This window comes from Hoplias malabaricus, chromosome 1 (genome assembly GCF_029633855.1).
Source record: "Hoplias malabaricus isolate fHopMal1 chromosome 1, fHopMal1.hap1, whole genome shotgun sequence".
NCBI lineage: Eukaryota > Metazoa > Chordata > Actinopteri > Characiformes > Erythrinidae > Hoplias > Hoplias malabaricus.
The window spans coordinates 31,719,432-31,737,218 of NC_089800.1; the positions used below are offsets into that span (position 1 = coordinate 31,719,432).

General features: G+C 39.0%; 1 protein-coding gene across 2 annotated transcripts; it reads right to left on the minus strand.

Moving 5' to 3' along the window:
- Window positions 1-1,827: 1,827 nt before the first annotated feature.
- ttpa (tocopherol (alpha) transfer protein) lies at window positions 1,828-12,926 on the minus strand. 2 transcript variants are annotated; one of them, XM_066662381.1, is made up of 6 exons: window positions 12,676-12,926; window positions 10,085-10,238; window positions 8,978-9,171; window positions 7,710-7,820; window positions 6,033-6,277; window positions 1,828-4,653 (listed from the first exon to the last, which is right to left on the minus strand). In XM_066662381.1, exons 1-5 carry the CDS (start codon window positions 12,868-12,870, stop codon window positions 6,065-6,067), a joined length of 867 nt encoding a protein of 288 aa, XP_066518478.1. In that variant the 5' UTR covers window positions 12,871-12,926; the 3' UTR covers window positions 1,828-4,653; window positions 6,033-6,064. The 2 variants fall into 2 exon arrangements, with proteins under 2 accessions (XP_066518478.1, XP_066518477.1); XM_066662380.1 differs by having other exon boundaries at window positions 1,828-6,277.
- Window positions 12,927-17,787: the final 4,861 nt, after the last annotated feature.

Consider the following 17,787-nt stretch of genomic DNA (forward strand, 5'->3'; position numbering starts at 1 on the left):
GTGTGTGAAACTGTCCAAAGCTGTGAGTGTGTGAATGACTGGGTGAGTGTATGAGTAACTAGGTGTGTGCGTGATCCTACCTTGTGCCTTTTGATGCAGATCATTTCCAAATTGCACCAGGGTTAGGGTAGAGATATACTTGCTGTTTGGCAGTGCCCCCTACCGTTTATGCGTGTACTACACTTTGCCTACGCATAGCATTTATTTTCTTTGGACGTGCACAACCAACGCACCAAACGGACTCAGTATACGCAAGGCAGCCATGATGCATACACGAACACGTAGAGCCAGTATAAATCTACCCTTAGATTAAAGCTAGAAACAGTTGTTTGTTTGTGTGTAGATTTGACCCAGCCACTCCACATGGCTGTAGTGGTTCGCATTAAAGAGGAGAACGGAGAATGGAATTAAACATACAGATGTGGAGCTGGAATTTTTTTCCAGAGCATTTAATACACTGTCACCTGTAGGTGGCGTCTTCCCCTTGCTCTTATGTTTCTAGTTTTGATAATGATGATGGAGGACAGTGGACACCTTATCTCAATGAATGTGTGTCCCTCACAGCGTCCCGTACATCCCACTCCACCAGGACTGGGTTTAAACATCACCACCTTCTCCCATCTACGGACAGACACCAGCCGTGTGTCCCCCACAGTTCCATTCACCTCCACTGTCCGCTGTCACCCACCATTTACTGTCCTCACTTTCTGTGAGGAACTTTTAGAGGAAGGCGTCTGGTTCCTTTCAACTGCACTGTCTTCCATCGTTTACTGTCCTTGCTTTCTGTGAGGGGCTTTTAGAGAAGGACGTCTAGTTCCATTCACACAACACTGTCCAGTGGTTCTCAAGAACCACAAAATTCTCCATCTTTTTGAACTGTAGTGTGTATTAAGCCTTTTTTATCCAGACATATGTCTCCAACTATACCAAAGGAGGGCGACAGTGAGGCACATTTGGATGCAAAACAAATGTTATTTTGGAGGCATAACAAAAGTTAGATCTGATCTTAGGGTGAAATGTCACGACAAAATATGAACAGCTGCAGCTGAGACTCGTCTGATTATTCACGCAGAAAAAGGGTCCAGGAGGTGTCAAAGGTATTCTCGTATAAAACGTTTCTAAATAAGTCGCTGACTAGCCTAAAACATGTCAAGCTCCCTAATATTACGCAATCATTTCATTACGGACTGTAGTCCACCTGTTCATATTTTATTACGCCCATTTCCCCCTGTTCTTCAGGACCCCACAGAGCAGTGTTAGTGATGTTAGTGTGTTAGTGTGTGTTGTGCAGGTCCGAGTTGATCAGACACAACAGTGCTGCTGGAGTTTCTAACCCCCTCAGTGTCACTGCTAGACTGACAATGATCCACTCATCAAATCACACCTGCTCTGTGGGCGTCCTGCCCATTGAATGACAGGGTGAAAGTGGGCTAATTAAGTATGCAGAGCAACTGATGGATTACAGTGACCCAGTGTGAACCATGGAGCTGAGAGTGTGGGGAGTGAGTGGAGAATTTTACAGCATGTGACTTTTTAAGGCCAGGCCATGTAAATGCAAATTCCTATTTGTTTTAAATCTTTTTAACAGTTAGTTAAAAAGGTCGTTTAGAGTTAAACACACACACAAGAGGTCTGTCAGACTATGACAGAATTATTGATGTAAAATGTTCATAAATGTATGGGCAAAGCTGCTTTGCAATAAATTCCTTGTTCGTAACTGAGCACAGCTGTATAGCTCAAAAACTACCAACATAAAATATATATTTCACAAGGGTAAATGAGACAAATGAAGGAATAAGGAAGTTCACATCAGGATCTTTTGAGACAGTGATTGTTTAATGTTATATTTACAGCGTGAATGTCTGGTTATTTTCTGTAAACATGTAAACAATCCAAACCATGAAGTGTAACAGGGATGGAAGGTATATCTGTCAGTCAGTTTTACTGTAAAATAAAAGCACAGCTGCTTTATTCACATTTATTCCCGAAGCCCACTCACTGTAGATTTGGGCAGAATGGGATCATATTCCAGTTTGGTTATGAAAAGGTACAATAATACAGATATTATCCCTGGGGGAAAAAAAGAAAAAAAGGGACTGAATTGAGTTATAACCTGTAACTACACCTAATTTCAGTTTTATTTCCTTGTTTCTGACAGTGTACAAAGATGTGAAATAAAGTAAAATACCAAAGCTATAAAAGTGCTGAATAAAGATGGGAATCTGATTGAAATCCGTTTGTCAGCCGCTCAATTCGAGGAAAGTCAACAGACAGACGGTGTTTACCAACCCCAAAACAACAGGAGCAAAGTGCAGCGGGGCAAAGGGGCAAATAGCAGGGGACTGAAGGGGGGTGAGTTAAAGAGCACAATTTAAAATTGTGTGTCTGGCTTCTGTCTGTACATGTGTAACAAGAAGGCACATGTGACATTTATTTTGTAATTTCTCATAAAATATAAACTATTCCTATATAGTGCAGATATAAAAATAGTCAGTTCATAAACACTCTTAACCATGAATTGTTTTGAGCTATAAACACAGCACTGGACAGTGGACACAGTGCTGGACTGTGTTGTGGTGGACAGTGGTGGACGTTAGAGGTTCAGATTTCTCTCCAATGGTGGTGAATGGAACCAAGTGTCTCCACATCTCCAACACACACCCAGCATTTTATTCCCTCTACTCCTCCAGCAGCGCCTCCGCTGTCTACAGAGTCTCTATCGAGAATATAGTGAACATCACAACTAATACCAGCATCCTGCACCTCCCTTTCCACCAGGATTGCATTCAAACACCACCACCTTCTACAAACTATGGTCAGACATCAGCTGTGTGTCCCCCATTGTTTACTGTTCTCACTTTCTATGAGGGGCTTTAGAGGAGCACGCGTGGTTCCATTCACCTCCACTGTCCACTGTCCGCCACTGTTTACTGTCCTCACTTTCTGTGAGAAGCGTTTACAGGAGGACATCTGGACATCTGATCTGACTCTAGAACCAGAACACCCTCCAGCCTGAGTATTATGGGGGAGTTATGGAAAATTCCAATTCTATAAAAGTTATGTTAAAGGGATAAGAACTTTTAAAAGTGTAAAGAACCTTTCTGAAAAGGATCCACAGAATGAACAGCTTGTTTTCCAATGAAAAGCTTTTACGACAATAAATCCAAGCCAAGAACTTTAAGGGCAGGTTTCCCAGACAGGGATTTTAGTCCTGGGCTATATCTACATTTCAATGGAAAATCAAAATCCAAAATGCTGTGTAGTCCAGGACTTGGCTTATTTTAAAAAGAGTAACATATTGAAGACCCTCATAGTCCTGTGGTTCTTGAATCAGTTCTGTTCAGGATTATAACCTTGGTTCTCTCCAGTGAATCTCCCCCACACATCTGCTCCAGTTCTGATGGGGCATTCCTTCACAGAGCTGCTGTGTGTTTTAACCAGGACAGAACAATGAGCCAGACATAAACGGATAGATTCAGGACATGGCTTATCCACTGTTTAGAGTGGGGTCAGATTATAATGACAGCTCCTCAAGTTCTGCTGAAACCACAGCCCCAGAAAACACACACATGCAGCCTTTTCCTGCTTTTATTTCCTCACTATTTCTTTTCTGTTTTCAGATCAGAAAGCAGATAACAGGTCACAGGCAAATGACAAGTCCAGCTCTGTTGACCAGACCTCTTCATACTCTCATACCTCATACAGCTCTTTCTGGAGCTTCTTTATCTCGACACATACACAAACAACATTATGGTTCCTGCTGATGAACCTAACCTGAGTTTGCTCTTGCAAGAGGACCTCTTAAGGACATACGTCCGTAACATACAAGTCCATTCTTCACATTTTTGCTAGTGAGAAAGTGAAAGAGTCTGAATCCAGGTAAATCAGAAAACAGAAAAACAGTCACTCAGGTGTTTAAGACAGACAAGACTATTTTACAGACTGTAGCTGAGGTCAGTATTTCGCAACAAACACTGCTTCAGTCCTTCAGGTATAAACCCTGTCCTTCATTTTCCCTCAGTTATAATCAGTTCTGTACAAAACACACTTTATTAATTATTTCCAGTCAAAACATCCACGCATCAGTAGAAAAAATCAGGCATTACACCAATCAGCAAATAGACTAAACCGGCCTCTTTGTTTCTACACTCACATAATTCTTTGCCCCTTTTTACTCTTTTTGTTCAATAATCATGACCCCCACAGAGCAGGTATGATTTGGATGGTATACCACATACTTTCAGACCCATAGGGCTGAGCTATTCTTCTCCTGAAGCAGGATGTTCTGCTCTCTCTCTGAGATGCAAGCTTTAAGTGCTATATATCTAATGGAGATGGTCAAGGAGGGGATAGTTTCTTTTTAATAAACTTTTTTTGATCCTTTTGATCCTTTCCCCTAAGTCAAGTGCATAATTTATATCTGATTGTAACAGAAATATGTGTGTGAAAGTTGTGTGTAATGGTTGTTTTGGTTGGAAAGTAAATAAATGAAGTGTCTCAGATTACTGCACAGAACTGTATACGTCAAGTACACGGACAAAATTACATTTTAAAAAATAAAAATGCATCACAGTGTGGTGGTGCAGTAAAATCTGTTTTGTCACTGGGAAGCCACTTGTCTGCTTAAGCTACCACAGATCCAGCCTCCGGGACCTTAAGAAACATCAAAAATCAGAAACTTAGATGAGTGGAAACTCCAACCAGAAAGAGCAGGCAGGGCTTTCCCTTAAGTGAGGGTCTGTTTCTCAGGGTCTGGACCCCCTCCAGACCCTGAGAAACAGACCCTCACTTAAGGGAAAGCCCTGGCTGGATGTATAGTAGAACAAGCAGATCAGTTGTTCCGCCTGTCAGAGGTTTGCATTTCAATATACTATATAAAAATAATGATTCTTCATGATCAGCTGTGTATTGAAAAATTTATAAAGCTAACCACTTTAATGTTAATTATATTATCACTTTCTCATCTTCACGTTAAATTAAGTCAACAGTTATATTAAGAAAGTGCAAAAATACTCAGGTTAACGTTATGTATACATATGTTATTAGCACCCACCCCAATATTTGATCCATTTAGCAGTTTAAATACATAATTTCCTGGCAATGTCAGAAGCTGAAAGGTATAAAAATGTGAATTCTTCACAATCATGTTTATGATCCTTGGCTATTTTCTCTTGCAGCAAAATTACCCCTTAAATGGCAAATGTTTACAATGCTAAAGTGTAGAACTGCTGTAATTTACAGCAATATATCTATCTCTTAGACTTCTGTGCATACAGATAAGCAGCACTTCCACTTGTTATTAATTATATTTGATTATACACCTATAATAGACCACTGAAGTTATGTCATCATTCTGTAATGGGTTTTTGTGCATATAAAGAGTTCCAGGTCTAAGCTAGGTTTTCTGAAATGCAAGGCTCTAGTTTGAGGACCTGCTGTTGGTTTATTACAGTGCTGGAACTTAACAGGAATTTAACTAAGGGTGTGTTCAGACTTGTAGTTGTGTTCCCAGACTAAAAAGAGAAAAGGATACATTGTTACATTTTAATTCTGGTTTGGTTTGAGTTCACACTGACACATTTACAATGAAACCAAAGTAAAAAAAAAAAGTGTCATATGATGTGCGTATGACTTTTTTGACATTTTGCACACCAGCCGTCAAAGTCATCAGCTGGGCTTAATGCACTTATCAGGATTGTGTGTGCTCACATAGCAATCAAACAAGGGCTCATTTTAATCAAACCAAAACTGACAAATTTGAAAACACCCTAACATATAGTGTGATTTTTTTTTTACCTTGTAGCATGTAGTATTATTGATACAGAACTGCTTCATGTGCTGGTGATTGAGAGCATGACCTTTAGTGGAGAAATTAACTCACAGTTCACAGTTAATTTTTCTCCATAGAGATGTCCAGCTCAGACCCAGAACTTATTATATGGTCATGATCCTTAAACAAAATTAGATACATATTCAGTGGTCCGAATTAAAACGTCAGCTGCAGCTGTTTTGCAGCATCACCCAAAACTCACATTACAGTTTTGTTGTGATGATTTTTCTTCAGTTAGCGATGTCCACAGGAGCTGCCTTGGGACGATTCTCCTCCTAAATCTGCGGAGAGTGTCTGGAGATAATCTTCTGACTTCATGATGAAGTCTGTCCACTCCTCACACACCTGGACCAAGCTGGGCCCTGTCCCTCCGTACTCGGGCGGGAAGATTTCCTTCGGGAAATGCTCGAAAAGACTCATCATGTAGGAGCTGCCGTGAAAGTGAATCTGTCGGATAACATTAACTCTCATTAACTTGGTTTGTTATGTCATTTATGGGTGTGAACACAATTTTCTCACAATGACTCCAAAATAACTTAAAGGTGCAATCAGTCTCTTTCATTTCCAAACTGTTAATGAAATTGACTTCAGTATTTTACAGGATGATTTGTATAAAGTGTAACTCACATGAGCTGAAAAATCAGTGAATCAGTTTATGCTCCATAGATCGGGTCCCCCACATGGGAGCAGCCATGTTTAAAATAGGGGTTAGTACAGAAAATGTAATGCAGCCAGGCCACTAGGTGTCAGTATAACAGCCTGTTCATAACATGAAGAAGAGTCAGGGGACAAAATGGATTTCCTCCTTTAGGATTCCTCCTTTAACCTTCAGTGATATATTTGTACAATTTTCAAATTTTACAATTACAATTTAACAATTTTGTAAAGTGAGTGAGTCTCCCTCTATCAATAAGGGTGGGGATGAACACATGCTTCCTGTGAGACACATGAAGATGACCCACTGGTGCTGGACAGTTTAACATGCAGGAGGAGAACCATGAGCAGAGAGAAAGGAGGGAGAGAGCCCTCTAGGAATCACAGCCTTGGACAGCTGAGGTATTACTGGGGTTCAAACCAACAACCTCCTGATGATAAGTCCAACAGTTAAACCACTGCACCACACTTCCACCAACATGGAGCCTGTTCGGTTCCTTTTCGTGAACAAAATTTGAATATTTTGGCCTGTTTCCACCGACATAAATTGGTGTCCTGAACAAGAAAATTTAATTCCCAGTTGGGACCATACAATAATCTGTCCTCTAACAGGAAGCATGACAGTGTCCATGGGCGAGTTGAGATAAAGGAGTTCCAGAAAGAGCTCAGAGCCTAAAATAAAGTGTTATGGTGCAGTGGAGCTGGACGAGTCATTTACAGAGAGTAATAGAAATAAATAAAAGGAAATAAAACAGCAACCTGCTCCATCTGTGTGTGTTTCTGGGGCCGAGTTCGGTGCCACTGCAGGAGTTTCTTCTACTTTTCTCCACTGTTCTCTCTATGCTCTGGATCTCAGTCAATGACTCAGAACTGTGCATCATTTCCACATGTGTATCATATCTCACTCTGATCTGACCCCTCTGTAAACAGTGGATAAACCATGACTCTGTCCTGACTCTATCCATTTATTTCTGGCTGTGGAGCTGAATTCAGACACAGTCATGTTAGAATCAAGCACCACAAGCGCCCCCCATTGATGACACATCCTGGGATCCTATCAAAACTGGTGGAATTACGGGGGGTTGGTCCACTGATTAGAAGTATTTTTGGTGAAAAAAGGCCACATTATCAGAAACACCTCTGTTGTGCCAAGTAGTGTTTGTAATGTTTCTAATAAAGTGGCCAGTGAGATATGGTTACAGGAGTGTAGATGAAGGGTACTGACTCGTTGTTTGATCTTGTCTGGCAGGAATGGCCGGATCATGGTGAAAACTGGACGGAAAAATATGGGCTCGTTTATCAGGTGGATTCCACGGACTTTCAGAGGAAATGAATCCTGTTAAAACAGAAGTAGGATTATTATCAGACATGTATTGGATTTATAAACAAACAAACTATTTATGTGATTCTATGGGATTAATGTGAAATTCATAGTAATTACTGAATCATTTAGGCTATGTACACATCACTACCTCAATCAATTCCTATAGTTTAGTTCACTTTAAGTGTAAATACAATTGACTGTATCTGTCTGAAATGTGAACAAATCTTACCCTGAAATGCCACACTGATATGTTTGTGCGGCTCCGTCCCAAATGGCCTTGTGTATTGTACAATGTAGATTCATAACTAATGGCTTGTACACTGAGAGCTCAGAGCCATTTGAGACACAGCCTACAATTCCTGTCAGTGCTGGCTGATGCCCACAAACATTAAATGTAAATGCACAGGAAAAAAATAAGCATGAAATCCAATCTGAGCATTTATATTCGTGTTACATGCCCAATCTAGGAGCACATATAATAATAATAACAGTTATAAGTAAATAAGAATAATGTTTTAACTACTGAGTTGACATAGGCGCTGAATGACAAAGTGGAGTTGAGGGATGAAGACACAGCTACATCGTCAATGTAGAGAGTAAGACAGGGGGTTTTATTGAGCGTTGACTTGGTGCCAATAAGGAGGAGTTCAGTTTTATTACTGTTTAGCCTGAGAAAGTTTTGTTTCCTTCAGTTCTTGATTTGTGAATGCAAGCTTCCAGGTGAGCAAGGGGTGGATCTATAATGGATCCGGTACTGAAGTAGATATGGGTGTCATCCGCATAACAATGAAAGTCTGAAGTGACATAGCATATGTCCATATGAAAGAGATTCAAATCTGGTTGGGAAAGATTAGGTTTGACCCGTTCACACAGCCCTAAAAAAATCAGATCTGAGTCATATTAAGGCAAAAAAGTCAGCCTGGTACTGTGAACGCACCTTTAGAGAAGATATTCATTAATTAACTGTAGATAACTGAAACTTCATAGTGATGCTCAGTAACTCATTATAGATTCTGAACAGCATGTAATAGTTACCAATTAATCTACAGCAGTAAACATTAGGATTAATTCCTGAGTAAAAAGCCTGTAGTTTAAGAGATTAAGCTACAACTGAAATAAACTCTGAATAAATAAATCCTGATTTAAAAATCACAGTGCAAAACACATACAGTGAGTACGCATGAGATCTTCTTGGCTAGTGATGGATTGATCTGGAAAGCGTGAGCAAAACACCAGCCCTGGAGATCGAAGATGGCCTTGAGCCCATTACTCTGTGTCTCTCTCTCCTGGACGATCAGCTCTGAGGTAATGAGGCTCACCCGGAAAACCTCGTACGCTGTGAACTCCTTCGGATTCCACTGACCTGAAGGAAACCACACAGCAAATTCACCATGGTTAAATCCACAATATTTGGTGTTAGATTAATACTGAGTGTTAAAGAGTGCTAAATTAAAATAAAGCAATACTAGGTAGTATTTGTACCTTAAAATTACAGCTCCAAAATCATTGTGATGCTCCACTGAGCTGTAACAGGGAGAATAGGGCCCCTGCCATGTCTAATCTAGGCTCAGCACTGCAGAAACTGCACTATGTAACATCTGGATTAGAGAAAGAGACTATTCTCTCCTTGATTTCAGGACAGTGCTGAAAATTAAGGGGAGCCCAGGGGCAACAAATACAAATCTTGCCTTGGGCTGCTTTAACACAGTTTTAAAACAATGCTAGCCAACAAAACAGCATTTAGCCACTGTTCTCATCCAAGCGTTTTGAGCGTTTTTCTATTCGTTTATTTTTAATTTTATAACTTGACGGCACGATGGCGCAACAGGTATTGTCACAGTCGCACAGCTCCAGGATCCTGGGGTTGTGGGTTCAAGTCCCTCTCTAAGTCTGTGGAACTATGGTGTGTTCTCCCAGTATCAGCCTGGGTTTCCTCCAGGTGCTCCAATTTCCTCCCATGGTCCAAAAACACACGTTGGTAGGTGGATAGGCTACTCCAAAAATAAATTTCCATAGGTGTAATGTGTGAGTATGTGTCACCCTGTGAAGGACTGGTGCCACCTCCCCTTCCTGCCTTGTGTCCAGTGATTCTGGGTAGGCTCCGGAGCCACTGCGACCCTAAACTGAGCAAGCGCTTACAGACAATGATTTAATTAATTAATTAATTAATTAATTTGCTCGAAACCTGCCGAACCTGTTACATAAACATTTATAAGATATAGAAATTGGGAACTGTAGATCTGGAATATCATAATGCTGAAGCACCAAGCACTCACTGATCCTGTAGATTAAAACCCTGCTCCCAGCGTCGTCTCTCCCCCGCAGCGCTCCGTGATAATTATTCCGCAGGAGTCCAATGATGGAGGATGGCTGGAGGTTAGCGCTGATTTCAGGACACTCCTGTCTCCATTTGTGATAGTTAATCAGCAGCTGTGGGAAAATGGTTCATTATTACAGCAATATTGCTGTGTAATTGTTTCAAACGCATTGCATTTATCTTCATAATATGATCTGTGTTATTGCTGAAGATGATTAACATAATTTAACTTTAATCTTCATTACTACCTGTTGGTGGGGCATTTTGAGTATGAAAACTCATTTCATTATATATCCTCATAAACTGGTTATATCTTTGTTATTATTCCTTACTTTTTGACGTTTTGTTGTTAACATCATTAAAAAAACACTTTTACACTTTGAAACCCCTTTGTAATGAATGGATCGATAGAAATTGATGGAGCTGGTGACACGTCTTCACAATAAATTAAAACATGGAAACAAGTTATTAACGTGTGAGAATGACTTAATAAGGCTGGGGAAGGAGATGCTTAAATATCCCATTCGCACACCTTAACTTTTTTCTACAGTTTAAATATTTGGTTCCAACACATTATCATGTTGTTCCCCTGTCTTATTAAGTCATTCTCATGACTTATTTTATTTTACGAATTTAAGTCACCAGCAAGGCTCAGGAGAAATGATCTGAAATTATTTGGAATTTAACGCTTTCATGTTCATTTACTTTAGAAACATGCTCATAAAGTGTGGACACACACACACACTGTCCAGAAAATATTCAGTAGATATAAGGTTTTGTTTTGACAGTGATGGTCAAACATGATAATGAAGGATCACGAGGCAGCCGTGGCCTGGTGGTTAGGGAACTAGACTTGTAACCGGAATGTTGCTGGTTCTTTCCCCAGAGCCAGCAGGTCATGACTTAAGTGCCCTTAAGCAAGGAACCTAACAGTGCCGTGGCTAGGGCTGCCCACTGCTTCAGGCATGTGTGCCCTCTAGTATTCACTAGTGTGCATGTAAATGTGTTTTTCACCGCACAGATTAGGTTAAATGTGAAGAACAAATTCCTCTGTGTGCAATCACAGTGGCTAATAAAGTGATTCTAATTCTAATTAGTAAATTGTATATGGTACGTATAACTTCTGCTGTAATACTATAGGGCCTTGCATCCAATAATTTGGGGTAGGCTCCAGACCCATTGTGAACTTGAACTGGTTAAGCAGTTACAGACAATGAATGGTAATATACTATATGCACTATAGATAGTGCATCTAATGTTGTAATAATAACATAAATAAATGAGAAGAAACAAAGCACTGTTTCTCTTAATAAATACAGTCCATCTAAATTACATATCTCTCTATCTCCCTATCCCTTTATCTGTGTTTACTGCCTTTAAAAACAACCTGAGCACATTTGGCCTACATTTTGTGAAAGGAAGCTCTGTTCTTACATTCTGACCTTCCTCTCGAGATAAGGAGTCACCCTGCGCTGATTTATCAGCCTATACAACTAAAGGGTTTCACAAGTCTGCACAAAAAAAGAATATGTACCAATCATCACTGTCCAAACAAAACCACATATCTCCACTTTCCCCTGTTTCCAGCTGTTTTCTGAGAACATCTCACAAATGATGCACCAACAGAAATGCTCCCAAATTACAGGCACATGCATTAAACTTTAAGACGGTGTAGTTGTCTCCAGTAAAATATATGTAGCTTTACTCAGAGAAGTGTAACACAGAGTAAAAATACAGTGAACACTGTCACAACAGTTTTCAGCTTCAGTCCAACAGCCTGAGCTGTTTAGATTTCAATAGAGATTTCAATTTACATTTAAGCTCCTTCAGTCCTAAGAGAGCTGTGGTCAGTGGAACTGTCAGATTGTCTGACAGAGAGGTAGTCAGAGAGACAGACTGGCATATAGATAGACAGATACTTAAAAATGGTCAGATAGACTGATAGGGAAGTTGTAGAAGATTAACAGTAAGAACAGAAAGATAAATATTATTTACTTTTAGAAAAATGTAACAATGTTTATTAACGCATGTTTCTAACAGAGAGAGAGAGAGAGAGAGAGAGAGAGAGTGACAGGCAAATAGACAAACAGAATAAATAAATAAGAATCGGAGAAAATGTAGATAATGTTAACACACTGAGAGACAGATACAGAGAGAAAGACAGAAAAGCTGGTTAACATTTAAAAGAAAAAAGGTGTCATGTATTTTTCAATAATTAAAACAGACAGAATAAGATAGAAGGTGAAAGAGACAGGAAAATTCAGGAAAAACTGGTTAAAGAGGAAAAGAATGTGTCATTTTTATTTTCAGACAGAGATAGAGAAACAGGCAGAAAAGCAGGTTTAAGACTGAAAGAAGAAAGTGTCTTGTTTGGTTTCAGTTAGGCATATCGGACAGACACAGAAAAGCAGGATAAAATAAGTGTCTTATTTGTTTTCAGAGAGATAGATACAGACAGGTTTAAGAGAGAGGGGCGAGAGAACTTGTTTGTATTCGGATACCTATAACAGACAGAGAGAGACAGATGTGATGCTAATTTTCAGGGCAGACCTTCAGCGCTAGGTCCACGTCGAAGTCCCTGGCTCTGAGGAACTTGATTAAGAATTGGTCAGAGAGCTGCAGCTGGACTTTACTGAAGGCTTCCCTCTCGGCTCTGAGCCTCAGCTCTTGCAGAAACGGCCTGATCCTCCTGGACTCCAGCGGCAGGGCGTGCAGATCACACTCCGTTGCTCCGGAGGACTTCATCACGGGTCAGTTCATACTGGGTTTACTGAATCAACACTGGAGCTGAACTAAACTCCGCAGTTATTTCAGCACTAACTCAAACAACAACAGGACACAGTGAACATAGCCCCAAACACTCCCACAACTCCGCCCCACGTACAACAGTCCATCTTAAACGGGCTACTTATTGGAACTGGGGTCTTATTCCATTCTTATGTTCCACCTTAAATGGCTGACAGAATTTGGTTTCTTAATCGATTTCAAAACTGAAGGGGCGAAAAGAGATAAGTTGTCTTGTTCCAGTTCAGCATTCCACATTAAATGTGTGGCTGAAAGATTTTTATTCCCATTTTTATTCCATTTTAAAAGGCTGAAAAAAGTTGTCCATTTCAACACTCCACCTTAAATGGGCGACTGAATGTATCTGAGTCCTTATTCCTATATTTATTCCACTTTAAATGGCTGAAAAAATTGGTTTCTTAGTCCAATTCAACATTCCACCTTAAATGAGCGACTTCTTCCCATTTTGTATTCCACATTAAATGGCTAACGAGGTGATTCAATATTCTACCTTAAACGGGCGATTTTGTTCTTGTTTCCATGCCCTTAAATAGCCGAGACTTTGATTTTACCTGCCGAGTTCAACTTTCCACCTTAAAAGGGTGACTGAAAAATCTTGAACGGTTCAGCATTCCACCTACATTGCACTTTACAGGTGTGATTTTACCAGGCTGAATTTAACTGCTGATTTTCTGCTTAATAAATTTTCTTAATCATATTTGTCCATACCACCTTAAGTGAGTGCAACAAATAAGGTTATTTGAATTTTCCTTCCACCTTAGCTTACTGCACACACGTATATTTGTGGTGTATCATAAAAATCATGTTACATTATCTCTTGGTTCATTTTGTGACAGTTGGTTGATTAAATAATTAAAAAAATACATATTTTTCTTTTTTCAAATCCCAGCCCAAGATATTTTTGTTGCCTAAGGGTAACTTTCAATCAGATTTTCAAATTTATGTGTATAGCGCTTTTTACAACTGATGTCACAAAGCAGCCTCACAGAATTCCGGTAAGACAAATTTTGTGTGACTACGGTGCAAATCCGTAGATAAATGCTCAGTGAACTGCAAAGTTTTATTTTAAATGGCAACAAATTGTTAAAGAAAAAACATCTTACCTATTGGATTTGATGTGGGGTAATTTGTATTTATACAAAATTAATTAATTACGTTGTAATGATCATGTATAATGTTTTCTATGTTGTATGCTATATATATATATACTGCAGTATGGCTTAGTGGACTATAGGTGGCGAAATAAGCACAAGTATGATACGTAACAGTTTACACTGTCCAATTGTCCATCCGATGTGAGGGGTTTAATCAGGAGTTTATTCCTCTTCTTTTTTTGCAGCTACACTCCCTACTATACCAAGAAGATTTACACTAGATATGGGAGCGTGGCTATGGGGATTTGATGGCATTCAGTGTTTAATAAACCTTAAAGATGTCAGGTAATCTAGGTGATGATATTTTATGATAAAGTCACTGTGCTGAACTTACCAAATGATTATTTAGGATTGACTTTTGAGGAGTAGCTGAACATTAATTATAGAAATTATTTAAAATTTTTTAAATGTTTCATGTTTTTATTTTTTGTCTGATGTTGAAAATAATAACGTATACAAAGCAAATTTCTGGGAAATATTGGTACATTTTTATAATGTAATTACACAACGACCTGTGATTTTATTATTCTAATAAAAGTTACATTTATTTAACTGAATTTTTTTGGAAAAAGGATGTTGATGGAAGTCCATGGTTGTTTCAGTAGGATGGTGCCAGGTCTCATTCTGTGTGTGTCAGAGTGCGTAAGAGGTCTCCTGTGTTTCCTGTGGTCATTATGAAGAGGAAATTCAGACAATGATGACGTTGAGCTGCTGAAGTTGTATTGAGCAAACTCCACTCACAAACCTGCAGTGCTGAACCTCCTCAGCCCAAACACTTACACAGTGTCAGTAAAGGAAAGGTGATGAAGCTCAGCACGAAACTCAACTCTGTCACCACTTTTTTGGAGCAAGATACAGGCATCAGATCCTAAATGTGTTTATATAAATGTATATGAATTATTTTTAACATTATAATATGTATGCTTTTTATTTTTATATACATTTATTATGTATTTATGTTTATTTTATACATATTTATATTATAGTAATGAGAGGCAATAAATTAAATAAAAAGTGATCTCTGACTTGTGTATGAATTTTTAACAATATAATATAAAAAATCTAAAATAAATTTTTTTAAAAGAATTTGGTGAATTAGCTGCTATTCTAGCAGTGTCTGGTAATAAAATAAAGGTTATAAGAGAGTTTAACATTCATTTTGAGAAAAGTGATGATCCACTGAAAAAGGCATTCACATCAATCATAGACTCTGTTGGTTTCACCCAAAATGTATCAGGCCCTACACATTATTTTATCATACATTAGACATTAGACAGGCACTAACATGAAAAACCTATATATATACCATATTATTCAATCCAGTTTGTCTGTCATCTGGTGTGGCTGATATAGAAAAAAACATAGCTACTCAAGGAAGATTAGAGGCCTTTGACCCACTTCCAAAGCTAGAACTGGAGAAAATCATCTCCTTGTCAAACTGTACAACCTGCACACTTGACCCAATACCAACTAAACTATTTAAAGAAGTTCTACCAGCTATCATCAATCTCCTTTTAACAATAATAAATTCATCCCTTAGCCTGGGTCACATACACAAAGCTTTTAAACTAGCAGTTGTTAAAGCCATGATCAAGAGATCGAATCTTGATCCTAGTGTATTACAAACCTATCCTTGACCTGCTTTTTATATCTAAGATCTTAGAAAAGGTCGTGTCCCAACAACTTCACTCATACCTGTATACGAATAACATTTATATAAAAATTCAATCTGGTTTTAGGCCACACCATAGCACTGAGATGGCTCTAGTTAAGATAACAAATTATGTTCTTATCGCCTCTGATCAAGGCTGCTTATCCATGCTGGCGCTACTTGACCTCAATGCAGCTTTTGATACAATTGACCATACTATCCTGTTAGAAAGACTAAAGAGCACTGTATGAATCACAGGAACAGCCGTATTGTGGTTTAAGTCTTACCTAACAGATCGCTATCAGTTCGTAAAAGTAAATAATGTCTCCTTTAACCACACAAAAATGACATTTGGAATCCCCAAGGCTCCATTTTAGGACCTTTATTATTCATATTATACAAGCTGCCACTGGGCAGAGTTATTAGCAGGCATGTCATTACCTTCCACAGTTACGCAGATGATACACAGTTATACATATCAGCCAAACCAGAAGACAAACCAACATTAAGAAAATGGAAAGATGTGAAGCTCTGGATGTCACACAACTTCCTTCTACTAAACAGTGACAAAACAAAGGTTCTCCTTTTAGCTCCAAAACCTGCTTTAAATAAGCTATCGGACTTAATACTGCATTCTACTGATCTCCCTATTCTTCCAAGTTCATCAGCTAAAAATCTGAGTGTCATCATCAACTCAGAACTATCATTTGATCAGCATAATATTACAAAAGCAGCTTTCCTACATCTTCATAATATCTCTAAATTAACTAATATCTTATCCCTGCCAGATGCGGAAAAATTAGTACATGCTTTTATTACAATGAGTTTAAATTATTGCAATGTGCTGTCAGGAAGCTCCAGCAGAAGCACAAGTTAGCTCCAGCTAATTTAAACCCCTGCAGCCAGAGTCCTAACTAAAACAAGAACATTTTACCATATCAACCCAGTTTTATCAGCCCTTCACTGGCTTCCAGTTAAACTCGGTATTGAATATGAAATTATTTTGCTAACGTATAATGCCCTGCATGGTCTCGCCCCTAAATACTTGAAAGACCTCATCATACAGTATGAACCACCACAATTACTTAGATCACGGGACACAAGCACCCAGAATTCATAAGACTTCAGTGGGGGGAAAAGCATTCTCTAACAAAGCCCCTCAGCTCTAGAACAATCTTTCAGTTAGTGTTCGGGATGCAGACACGGTCACTAATTTTAAGTCTAGGCTCAAAACACAATTGTTCAGTTTCGTTTTTGGTAACTAATCTCTTCCTCTAGATTAAAGTTATTTTTTAAGGAACTCATGGACACGAGGAATCATGGTAAACTCAGATGCTCTATGATGCTGTGCTCACAATCACTCTGGTTTGATGATGGTGAAGCGGATGCATGCCGATGTTTCAGAATGATTTAAGGTCGATTCCCTTTGGTTTCCCTCCCTCTAGTCAATCTGTTACATACAGATCAGCTGGGGTCATCACAATAATGAATATATTTACATTTGCTTTTTTATTGCACTCAACTAAACTAATTCCTTCTCTTTACAGTTTTCAGAGAAAATGATGGCCCACTGTTGGAGGATTGTCTGCTGGGTTCTCCTGCGGTCCACACCAGACCAGCTGCTCATCTCCATCTACTGCTGCCAGGATCCGACCCCTCGCCTTTACCCACCACCATCAATTACACTTAAGTAGAAATGGACTCGGATTAGAAACACTTTGACTGATGCTTCCAGCACTGTTATTTTGGCCCCAGATTGATGCCACTATCACCATTATTAACAGTATTATTATTATTATTACACTAATCCCCATTAATTCCATCACACTTACATCAGTACTCTAATAACTACACTGTATTGTGATGACAGACTTAACTTATCTTACTGTTCATTTCTTTCAGTAGTTTGATCAGAGGAGGAGGCTTGGTTCCTCCCAAGGTTTCCGCCTCGAGGGAGTTTTTCAGGCTTTCTGATTTGCAATGTTACCTGTTCTGATACTAATTCTGTAAAGCTGCTTTGTGACAGCGTCACATATATAAATACATTTTGAT

Bases quoted from the DNA above. Each gene is read 5' to 3' on its own strand.
- ttpa (XM_066662381.1), bottom strand. From the start codon at position 12,870: ATGAAGTCCTCCGGAGCAACGGAGTGTGATCTGCACGCCCTGCCGCTG. The intron at 10,239-12,675 runs GTCTGCCCTGAA...ATTTTCCCACAG, and splicing joins ACGTGGACCTAGCGCTGAAG to CTGCTGATTAACTATCACAA. The intron at 7,821-8,977 runs GTATGTGTTTTG...CTGTTTTAACAG, and splicing joins AGATCTCATGCGTACTCACT to GATTCATTTCCTCTGAAAGT.